We start from the raw sequence: 11,840 nt of genomic DNA on the forward strand, positions 1-11,840 counted from the left end.
GAGCTGGGCCCAACTGAGCCGAGCCGGACCGAGCCGAGCCAAACCGGACAGAACCAAACCAAACAGAGCCGAACCGAGCCGGCCCAGCTGAGCTGAGCCAAATGGAACCGAGCCAAACCGAATGGAACTGAACCGAGCCGAGCTGAACTGAACGGAAAATGCAATCCCCCTCCCTCCGAATTATTGTAATTTTGAAATTAAGGGTCTCTCAGGCAAAGATATGGGAGCAGGAATAACAGTTCTGTACCAGGAAAATTAACAATACAAACGCAATAGCACAGAACAACCCGCAGCCAGAGCGCTCATAGTCCCTGCCCCTGAGTGCCAGGGGGTGCCCCAGCCCCATCCCACGGGGGCTCAGCCCTCCTGCAGCCCCAGCTGTGGCTCTGCTGCAGCAGGGATCCTGCACAAGGGGGGAGTTTTCCTCTGCAGCTCCAGGGCTGCTGCAGATGGGCCTGGGCTCCCTCTGGCCATGCAGGGCAGCAGAAAGCTGCTCCTCTGGCAGGGCAGGGGGCAGAGGCTGCTGGGGTGTCCCAAAGCTCAGATTGGATCCAGGCAGGAATGCTTGGCTCCTCCCCTGGGCAGGGCATCTCCCCATGGGATGGTGGGATTGGCTCAGCCCTGCAGGGACACTCCCTGGCCATGGACAGGAGACGGTGAATAATGAATGGACCATGGACAGACAGTGATTAACAATGAATGGGCCATGGACAGCAGAGAGCTCCTGGAGGGAGGATTGGCTGTGGGAGAGATAAAGAACAACTGCCCCATGGACAGCACAGAACTGCCCCAGCTCTGACAGGTGCGAATGGAACACACACATATCTTACAATGTAGGACAGGTGTGGATGGGGGCTGTGCCCTGGGGACAGCCCCTCGGGCCAGCACCCTTTGCTCTCCTTAAGACAATTAGCACCAGCCTTTTTCCAAAACTACCCAGGGAAGGTCAGGGCTCCTCCTCCCCACAAAATCCACTGCTTGAGTGGACTGTGGATATTTCCCCTTAAGTTTTTATAAACATAACTGACATAATATTTTTATAAACACATTAAATGTCAATATGTTTTTTTTTAAACAGCGTGTCCTGAGAGTGTGGAAGCTGCTACTAAAATCCGAATGGCAGAGAGGAGTGTGGAGAGGCTTCCCTGGTCTGCCCCAGCTGGAGGGTGCCGGACAGGTGGCCTGAGGGTGGATGTGTCACAGCCCCAGGGCAGCACCAGCCCCTCCTCTGGTGCTGAATAATGCCTTTTTCTGACCCAGAGATAGGACAACTGGGAGGTGTTTTAAAAACTCTTGTTCCATTTTCAGTCTCATGAGAAGAGTGAGACAGTGCAGATGTTATAATTCACTCCATCACAATCAGAAGTTAACTATTTGTTAATTGCAGTACTCTGTAAGAGTTTCTTAGCCTGTCACCTTTAGCCACACTGTGCTGTAGATGCCTTAAAGCCAATTATCTAAAATTACCCCTTGTGGGTCCCACTACAGTGCATCTTTCACAGTTCTGTTTCCCCACAGTATCCAGTCTTATTTACAAGGCCATCCTTTGTAACTTGTTTCTGGCTCCATTTCTCTCTCAGCAATGTCTGACCACTCCACGGCATTTCTAAGCCAGCATTTCTTGTCTCAAGGTCTGCACACTGTCTGAGCCTCAGGGTGCCTCAGGCTAACATGGGTGCTCTGCTAGGAAACTGTGAAAAATGAGTATTTTGTGATTGGCTTTTCGCAAATATTCAAATGAATGTTATATGTGTGTTGTATTATATGTGTTATGTTAACTGTATTAATTTTCTTAATTAATTACTGTGTTAAATACAGTTTATGTTATAACATAATGTTAAAATAGAAACGATGCATGTGAGATATTTTTTTAAGAAAGGAATGAGGTACTCACATTGAGATAGCAGCCACAGGACACCTGAATCTTTCAGAGAAAGGGAATTTATTGCTCCATTATCAGGAGAAATGAACTTCTTCCTGCCTCACTCAGCCCTGGAGACACCATCAGGATTCAGAGGTAGAAGCTGACAGTGCCCAGACAGAATCCTGTGTTTGAATGGGATTTATGCATTGTGGATGAGGTGTATGAATATGCAACAGGCCTATTTTGCCCAGAAAGAGGCACCCAGACCATCCGTAACTCTTTGTTTCTATTCCCAAATATCCAAATTATTATTACTCTAACAATGTTACTATATTTACAATCATTTAATTACTTTTAAAATTTTAAAAATAAGTGATTGGCACTTTTCACAGAAACAAAAGAGGAGCCAGTGTTGCAGCCAAGCCTCTGTGTGGGACACAGCCGCTGCCTCATGGAGCCCCCATCCTGCAGGGGCTCCTTCCACAGCACTTCCAGCCCTGTCCCGTGGGCAGGAAGGGGTTTGCAGTGAGTGCAGCCTCCTCAGTGCCAGCCAGGTGTGAGCTGGAAGGGGTTTCCAGCCAGTCAGTTGTGTTGTATTTGCAGGGAATGTCCCAGCACAGGACAGGAAAGATGGATCTGACTCCATGTTCTCAGAAGGCTGATTTATTGCTGTATAATACTATATTATATTAAAGAATACTATACTAACTATACTAAAGAATACAGCAAGGATACTTACAGAATGCTAAAAAGATAACAATGAAAACTCGTGACTCTCTCCAGAGTCCCCACACAGCTTGGCCCTGACTGGCCAAAGAGTGAAAACAACTCACAGCAGGATCCAATGGAGCAATCACCTGTGGGTAAACAATCTCCAAACACATTCCAAAGGGGCAAAACACAGGAGAAGCAAATGAGGTAAGAATTGTTTTCATTTTTCTCTGAGGCTTCTCAGCTTCCTAGGAGAAAAACCCTGGGCAAAGGGATTGTTCAGAGAATGTGAATGCCACACAGGTGTGAGCTGGGCTGTCAGTGATGGAGAGAGACAGGGAGGCTGATGGGGATCAGAATCCTATTTTGCTGTGGGACACTGATGGGGATCCAATCCCATTTGCTGTGGGACACTGATGGGGATCCAATCCCACTTTACTGTGGGACACTGATGGGGATCAGAATCCCGTTTTGCTGTGGACACTGATGGGGATCCAATCCCATTTGCTGTGGGACACTGATGGGGATCCAATCCCATTTGCTGTGGGACACTGATGGGGATCCAATCCCATTTGCTGTGGGACACTGATGGTGATCCAATCCCACTTTACTGTGGGGCACTGATGGTGATCCAATCCCATTTGCTGTGGGACACTGATGGGGATCCAATCCCATTTGCTGTGGGACACTGATGGGGATCCAATCCCATTTTACTGTGGCACACTGATGGGGATCCAATCCCATTTTGCTGTGGCACACAAACATTGCAGCCCCCATGGCTGCTGGTACAGCCCAGCTGAGGGAGCACCAAGGGCCCTGCACAGGAGTTTGGTTGCTCCAGCCGTGCAGGGAGGTGAGCAGCTCCCAGGCACACACACAGGCAGGGCCCAGGTTTGTCTGTGCCCAGCCTGGAGCCACCCTGGTGTTGGGGCAGTGCAGAGATCGGGGAATGGGGAGGGAGCGGCTCGGGGACACAGGGACAGACACAGGGACAGACACAGGGACAGGGACAGGGACAGGCACAGGGACAGACACAGGCACAGGGACAGACACAGGGACAGGGACAGGGACAGGGACAGGCACAGGGACAGACACAGACACAGGGACAGGGACAGGGACAGGGACAGGGACAGACACAGGGACAGGGACAGGGACAGGGACAGGGACACACACAGGGACAGGGACAGGCACAGGGACAGGGACAGGGACAGGGACAGACACAGGGACAGGGACAGGGACAGGGACAGGCACAGGGACAGACACAGACACAGGGACAGGGACAGGGACAGGGACAGACACAGGGACAGACACAGGGACAGGGACAGGGACACACACAGGGACAGGGACAGGGACAGGCACAGGGACAGGGACAGGGACAGACACAGGGACAGGGACAGGGACAGGGACAGGGACACACACAGGGACAGGGACAGGGACAGGGACAGGCACAGGGACAGGGACAGGGACAGGGACAGACACAGGGACAGGCACAGGGACAGGGACAGGGACAGGGACAGACACAGGGACAGACACAGGGACAGACACAGGGACAGGGACAGACACAGGGACAGGCACAGGGACAGGGACAGGGACAGACACAGGGACAGACACAGGGACAGGGACAGACACAGGGACAGACACAGGGACAGGCACAGGGACAGGGACAGGGACAGACACAGGGACAGGGACAGGCACAGGGACAGACACAGGGACAGACACAGGGACAGGCACAGGGACAGGGACAGGGACAGGGACAGACACAGGCACAGGGACAGGCACAGGGACAGGGACAGGGACAGACACAGGGACAGGGACAGACACAGGGACAGACACAGGGACAGGCACAGGGACAGACACAGGGACAGGGACAGGGACAGGCACAGGGACAGACACAGGGACAGGGACAGGGACAGGCACAGGGACAGGGACAGGCACAGGGACAGGGACAGACACAGGGACAGGGACAGGGACAGGCACAGGGACAGACACAGGGACAGGGACAGGCACAGACACAGGGACAGGGACAGGGACAGGGACAGGCACAGAGACAGACACAGGGACAGACACAGGGACAGGGACAGACACAGGGACAGACACAGGCACAGGGACAGGCACAGGGACAGGCACAGGGACAGACACAGGGACAGGGACAGGGACAGACACAGGGACAGACACAGGGACAGGGACAGACACAGGGACAGGGACAGGGACAGGGACAGGGACAGACACAGGGACAGGGACAGGGACAGACACAGGGACAGACACAGGCACAGGGACAGGGACAGGGACAGGGACAGACACAGGGACAGGGACAGGCACAGACACAGGGACAGACACAGGAACAGGCACAGGGACAGACACAGGGACAGACACAGGGACAGGGACAGGGACAGGGACAGGCACAGAGACAGACACAGGGACAGACACAGGCACAGGGACAGGCACAGACACAGGGACAGGCACAGGAACAGGCACAGGGACAGGGACAGACACAGGGACAGGGACAGGCACAGGGACAGGGACAGGGACAGACACAGGGACAGACACAGGGACAGGGACAGGGACAGGGACAGGCACAGGGACAGACACAGGGACAGGGACAGGGACAGGGACAGGGAGAGGGACAGGGACAGACACAGGGACAGACACAGGGACAGACACAGGGACAGGGACAGACACAGACACAGGACAGACACAGGACAGACACAGGGACAGACACAGGGACAGGCACAGGGACAGGCACAGGGACAGGCACAGGGACAGACACAGGACAGACACAGGGACAGGGACAGGGACAGGGCAAGGAGCCAGTGGGGCCTGACAGCTTTTGGGGGAAGCTGCTTCTGTGCCCAGCCTGGGACCACCCTGGTGTTGGGGCAGTGCAGAGATCGGGGAATGGGGAGGGAGCAGCTCAGGGACACAGGGACAGACACAGGGACAGACACAGGGACAGGGACAGGCACAGGGACAGGGACAGGGACAGGGACAGACACAGGGACAGGGACAGACACAGGGACAGGGACAGGGACAGACACAGGGACAGACACAGGCACAGACACAAGCACAGACACAGGCACAGGCGCAGGGACAGGCGCAGGGACAGACACAGGGACAGGCACAGGGACAGACACAGGGACACACACAGGGACAGGGACAGACACAGGGACAGACACAGGGACAGGGACAGACACAGGGACAGACACAGGGACAGACACAGGGACAGACACAGGGACAGACACAGGCACAGGCACAGGGACAGACACAGGGACAGACAGACGGACAGGGCAAGGAGCCAGTGGGGCCTGACAGCTTTTGGGGGATGCTGCTTCTGTCCCCAGCCTGGGGGATGCCCCCAGGGTCTCCACATACAAATGTTTATACACTGTCCTAGGGAGACCAGCAATGTGTGCTGCGGTGAGCGGGTTACAGCCACAGACACAAACTTATGCATACAACATCATCTCTGGCTTTTGCAGAGTCTGATGGGATTTTCTTTTTCCAGTTAACCTGTCTGATTGAATCTTCTTGCAATCCAAAGATTGCAAGTTCTTTTGCTTTTGCCAAGGCACTCTGTTATCAAATCTCTCATGTGAACCAGGTCCAGAGTCCCCCAGCACCCAGCACTGGGCCTGCCTGGCCGCCCTGCGTGCCCTGGGCTGGGGTCCCTGCTCTGCTCTCAGGGAGAGGGTGATGCTGATCCTCCAGTGCTGCTGGCACTGCTGACCCTGGCACGGGCCTTCCACCTCCTGCCCTGCCCTGCCTGCAGCCAGGACAGCAGGCCACAGCTGGGTCAGCTCTGATTTACATCCTCCCTTTACATTCCCCCATTTCAGATACTGAGCCTGACACCACGGAGTGTCGGGAGATGCACATTTCCAGAGCTGTCTCGGGGCTGCTGCTCACGACCTGGCCAGCCAGCAGGCGCTTGGCTTCCTGCAGTTCCAGCCAGACAGTTGTGCTGGTCATGCAATTCGTCCACTTTTTCCACATCAGAAATAACTTTTTGTGATTCATTGCCTATCCAGATGCCAATAGTTATCTAAGTTCCATCTGCTTATGCCTGTCTGCATAGGCACAGTGTAACGGGACAAAAAAGGAAGAATAACCATAAAAGAATGGGAATATACAAAGCAGGGGTGCACGATGGAGGAGCATCCTTGGGAAGCTGTCCGCAGCTGACCGGGCCGGTGGCATCTCTTGTGTGAGCCGGTGACTCCGCACGGCGACAAACCAACGGGGAGCGGAGAGCGGCACGGGAGCGGGACAAGGGGCACGGCGGCAGCGGGGACGGGATCGACCCGCCGGGGCGGTGCCGCAGCGCGGGGGGACGGACGGAGCGCCCCGGGCCCGCCCCTTCCGCGCCTCGGCGCGATGGAGGCCGTGGTGGCGGCGGAGGACGCGGAACCGGCGGCGGGCGCGGAGCCGGCGGAGGCGGGGACAGAGCCGGCGGTGGTGGCGGAGGCGCTGCGGCTGCTGCGGATCGAGCCCTCGGCCGCGGGCGACCCCAGCCCGGGGCGGGCGGGCGATGCAGCGGGTTCGGGCTCGGTGCGTGCGGGGGGGCCGGGCTCGGTGCTCGGTGCGTGCGGCGGGGCCGGGCTCGGTGCTCGGTGCGTGCGGCGGGGCCGGGCTCGGTGCGTGCGGCGGGGCCGGGCTCGGTGCATGCGGCGGGTTCGGGCTCGGTGCTGGGTGCGTGCGGCGGGGCCGGGCTCGGTGCGTGCGGCGGGTTCGGGCTCGGTGCTCGGTGCGTGCGGCGGGTTCGGGCTCGGTGCTCGGTGCATGCGGCGGGTTCGGGCTCGGTGCTCGGTGCTCGGTGCGTGCGGCGGGTTCGGGCTCGGTGCTCGGTGCTCGGTGCGTGCGGCGGGTTCGGGCTCGGTGCTCGGTGCGTGCGGCGGGGCCGGGCTCGGTGCTCGGTGCGTGCGGCGGGTTCGGGCTCGGTGCTCGGTGCATGCGGCGGGTTCGGGCTCGGTGCTCGGTGCATGCGGCGGGTTCGGGCTCGGTGCTCGGTGCGTGCGGCGGGGCCGGGCTCGGTGCTCGGTGCGTGCGGCGGGTTCGGGCTCGGTGCTCGGTGCGTGCGGCGGGTTCGGGCTCGGTGCTGGGTGCGTGCGGCGGGTTCGGGCTCGGTGCGTGCGGCGGGTTCGGGCTCGGTGCTCGGTGCATGCGGCGGGTTCGGGCTCGGTGCTCGGTGAGTGCTCGGAGCGCCCCGGTCCCGCTGAGCTCGGTGCCCGCTCCCACTGTAGAGGAACGCGCTGCGGAAGCGGCGGCGCTGGCAGCGCGTTCTCGCCGCCCGGCGCGGGAAGCGGCGGAAGGAGCGGCAGCGCCGCCGGGCGCGGCGGCCAGCGGGGGACGGCGACGGGGACGGCCCGGGAGCGGCGCTCGGCAGCGGCCCCGGCGGGCCCGGACCGCCGTCCCTCCGCCGCGGGAGGGTCCCGGCCGCCCTGGCCACGGAGCGGCTGCTGCAGGCGCGGGCGGCGGGGCCGCGGCTCTGCGTGGACCTCGGCGTGGGCGGCGGCATGAGCGAGAAGGTGCGGGGGTCCCGGGCGGGCTGCTCGGGGGGTCCCGGGCGGGCTGCCCGGGGGGGGTCCCTGACAGGCTACCCGGGGGCTGCTCGGGGGGTTCCGGGGGCCGATCGGGGGTCCCGGGGGCTGCTCGGAGGGTCCCGGGGGGTCCCGCACAGGCCGCTCGGGGGTCCCGGACGCGCTGCCCTCCGCGTGTGCCCGTCCCTGCCGCGGGCGGGCGGGCAGCGGGAGCTCGGCGGAGCCGCCCCGGGCCTGCCGCTGCCGTGTGGGCCGGGCTCGGCAGCGGCTCCGCAGCGCAGCCCGGTCACCGTGCCGCCGCGTCCCCAGGAGAGCGGCCGCCTGGCCTCGCAGATCCGGCGGCTCTACGGCGCGAACCGCCGCGCCGCCCGGCCCTTCTGGCTGTGCCTGACCGGCTTCGCGGCCGGCACCCCCATCTACGAGCAGTGCTTCCGCATGAACGACGGCTTCGAGCGGTACCTGGTGAGGCTCTGGCCGGGGGTCGGGCACAGCCCAGCCCCGGGCTCTGCGACTCGTGTACATCTAGTCCGTTGTTGCTGCTCTCCCTTTCTCAAAGCACCCCGAGGTCTTCTGAGGAGGAGAGAATTTAATGGAGTTTTTAGGTGTGTTGATCAGTTGCTAGAACAGGAACATTGTCCAAGTGAAAAGGAAAAACCCAGGTCACTGGAGATGTGTAGGATCTACAAGACCTGTAGCAGTTTGTGTGTCCAAAGCTGCAGTGTCAGTGCTGGGATGTCTCTGTGTCTGGGGAGGGCTTTGTTCTGGCAGATGTACCTGAGGCTAACGAGCTGCTTCACTCTGTCTTGTGGCTTTAAGATGGATACAACTCCTGAGAGTTACCTGGACCTGTTTCCTTTGGAGGCCATTGTTTATCTCACTCCTGACTCTGAGAACGGTAAGTATTTCCCTTTAGCAAAGGGAGAACCGGGGCAAAAGGCTGACTTTTAGAAATTTCTGTTTGAGGCCATTCCATGCTTCAGGCAAGTTGTTCCTCACTGGGCTGTCTCACGTGGCATGAGCCATTCTGTGTGCTCAGATGTGGTGCTGAATCTGTGCTGGTGGAAGCCGTGTGCCCCAGGCTGCAGCCCCTGCGGTGGGGAGGCTCTGCCAGGGCTGTCCTTGGGAGGGCTGTGCCCTGGGGTGACTGCTGCTCCTTGCAGTGCTGCAGGACATCGACCCGAGCAAGGTGTATGTGCTGGGAGGGCTGGTGGATGAGAGCATTCACAAGGTGCGTGATCCTGCCCTGTCAGCAGGCACATCCACTGCTCTGCCTGCACATCCCACACCCAGCCCTTTTCCCTCAAATTCTGCCTGGAGCCAGCAGCGAGCTGGGAGAGGCTGCCCCGGGGCAGGTCTGTCTGTCCGGCGGCCCTGAGGCCGTGTGTCCGTGTGTCCCTGCAGCAGCTGACCCTGCGGAGGGCACGGGAGCAGCGCCTGCAGACTGCCCGGCTGCCCATCCGAGAGTACATGGTGAGAGCCCCCAACTCCAGGAACTACCACTGCGAGACTCTGGCCATCAACCAGGGTGAGGGGCTGCTGGGCTGGGGGCTCACAGGGGGCTGGGGGCTCACATAGAGGGGGCTGGGGGCTCACAAGGGGCTGGGGGCTCACACAGAGGGGGCTGGGGGCTCACACAGCACTGGGGGCTCACAAGGGGCTGGGGGCTCACAAGGGGCTGGGGGCTCACACGGGGCTGGGGGCTCACACAGAGGGGGCTGGGGGCTCACACAGGGGGCTGGGGGCTCACACAGGGGGCTGGGGGCTCACACAACACTGGGGGCTCCCACACAGGGCTGGCTGTGTGCCCTGCTCCCCATGCACAAGGCGCGCACACTCGGCTCTGGGGCTGCTCTGGGCTCAGGCCACAGAGGGATGGCACTCCTGAGGCCACCTCAGCCAGGTGTGACAGTGGCAGGCAGGGTGTTGGTGTCCTGTGCCCCCGTGGGCCGGCACTCCTGGGCACAGCAGAGGGTGTGCTCGTGCTCCTTCACCTCTGCAAGGGGAATGCCTCTCTGTTGGTCCCTGCAGAGGGGCTCGTGGCCTGGGCCAGCTCCTCAAAGCTTTTAGCCCTGGCCTGAGGAGTGTGTGGCCTCTCTGTGGACAGAAGGCAGAGGAGGTGCCCGGGGGCTGGGGTCTCCCTGCCTGGCAGTGCTCGTGGCAGCACAGCAGCTGTGGCTCTCTACAGGGGGGTGGCACATGTCAGCCAAGAGAGTGATGGGGACACACTGCTCTTTGGATGTTGACACAGCCACTGCCCAGAGCTCCCTACAGTCCACTCCAAAACACCTGTCTGCCCCAGGTGAGCGGGCAGCTCACCAGGTGTTGGTTGGGGGAGCTCCCCTGGCTCAGCTGCTATCACCTCTCCCGTGTTTGGTGGGCGTGTGGAGCGCTGGCACCGCTGTCACGGCACGCGTGTGACCGAGCCCTGTGTGCGCTGACAGTGTTTGATGTCCTGTGCACCTTCTACGAGACGCGGAGCTGGCCAGCAGCCCTGAGGGCCGGCGTTTCCCCGGGGAAGGGCTACGTGCTCCCGGACACGGCAGATCAGGTGGAGACAGCCCGGAGCGCCAGTGCTGCCCAAGGAAACGCTTTATTTCACGGAGAGGAGCTGCACAGGCAGGGAGCGCCAGCGTGACCGTGCGCGGCGGACAGCTGCTTGCAGCAGGACCTCGCTGGAGCAACACCTTCTACCTCAGGACTGCGGTGCTGGACGTCGCCGTGCCCCCCAGCAGGAAGGAAAGCCTGGGATCCAGTGAAAACTGACAGGAATTCAGTTCTTTGCAGCTCTTTGTTTGTGACTCCTTCACCTGCGCTTGTTCTGAGGTGGGGAGCAGAGCTTTAGGGTGTTTTCTGCATTTTATTGAAACAGAGTAAGGTGCAGTCGGGGTTGCAAAGCTTTTGGGCAAGGGAGAGGCCCTGCCATGGGACAGGAGAGTGCTGCTCCTGCAGGAGAAGGTGGGATAGGGAGCAGCTCCCAAGGGCACTGTGGCCCAGCAGCTTAAACCCACGGACACTTGGTGGGTTGTCAAAGCCTTTGGCTATCTAATATAAAATAAAAGGTTTAGATCCCCATTGTGTCCCTGCTGATGAGTGGTGCCTCGTCACAGCTGGCACACGCAGGGCCCTGAGCCCCGTGTCCCTGCTGAGAGGCACCTGGGCCTGGCTGTGCCCTGCACAAAGCAGGGTCGGGTGCCAAGCCGCAGCAGGAGTGTGTTTGGTGCAGCGGAGCCGATGCGTTACCTCAGCCACTGCTGCCTCGTGGCCAGTGGCAGCAGGACCTGCAGGTCATCTGAGGTAAGTTTGGTTATGTGTTTTCATTCCTGTCCCACAGCAAACCCTTTCACAGCCCGGGGTGTGTGACAGGGGTGTGCAGGAGCAGGGGCTTTAACCCAGCTTGGAGGTTTAACCCAAGCCTGGGTTAACCCGAGGCTGAGCCACCACAGGGGCTCCGAGTGTTTCTGTGCCGAGCCCTGGGGGCTCTTGGCCAGCTGGGTGTGGAGACAATCCCCGTCAGTGAGTCAGTCAGTCAGTGTCCCCGAGCCAGGGGACAGCCCTGTGCCCGCCGTGCCTGGCAGAGGTGCTGCCGCAGGGGCCACAGCAGCAGCAGCAGAGCCAGCACAGCCGGCACGGCTGAGGCAAAGCAGCTGGACTGGGATCGCTGTGTTCCCTCGGCCACCCGGGCCTGTCACATTCGGGCCCGGTGGCGTTCGGTGTTCCATCAGTGCACAGCC

The 11,840-nt window shown here is 60.2% G+C and overlaps 1 protein-coding gene across 1 annotated transcript; it reads left to right on the top strand.

The window, feature by feature from the left end:
• The first annotated feature begins 6,946 nt into the window (after nucleotides 1-6,946).
• Nucleotides 6,947-11,178, top strand: TRMT10B (tRNA methyltransferase 10B). Its single transcript, XM_058043722.1, has 7 exons — nucleotides 6,947-7,708; nucleotides 7,813-8,097; nucleotides 8,419-8,571; nucleotides 8,926-9,004; nucleotides 9,270-9,337; nucleotides 9,511-9,634; nucleotides 10,551-11,178. The coding sequence occupies exons 1-7, from the start codon at nucleotides 6,947-6,949 to the stop codon at nucleotides 10,742-10,744; spliced, it is 1,665 nt and encodes a 554-aa protein (XP_057899705.1). The 3' UTR covers nucleotides 10,745-11,178.
• Nucleotides 11,179-11,840: the final 662 nt, after the last annotated feature.

This window comes from Melospiza georgiana, chromosome Z (genome assembly GCF_028018845.1).
Source record: "Melospiza georgiana isolate bMelGeo1 chromosome Z, bMelGeo1.pri, whole genome shotgun sequence".
NCBI classification, from domain to species: Eukaryota; Metazoa; Chordata; class Aves; order Passeriformes; family Passerellidae; genus Melospiza; species Melospiza georgiana.

Coding starts and splice junctions, on each gene's coding strand:
- TRMT10B (XM_058043722.1), top strand. CDS start 6,947: ATGGAGGCCGTGGTGGCGGCGGAGGACGCGGAACCGGCGGCGGGCGCG. Junction 8,572..8,925: donor ACGGCTTCGAGCGGTACCTG/GTGAGGCTCTGG, acceptor TGTGGCTTTAAG/ATGGATACAACTCCTGAGAG. Junction 9,635..10,550: donor GACTCTGGCCATCAACCAGG/GTGAGGGGCTGC, acceptor GTGCGCTGACAG/TGTTTGATGTCCTGTGCACC.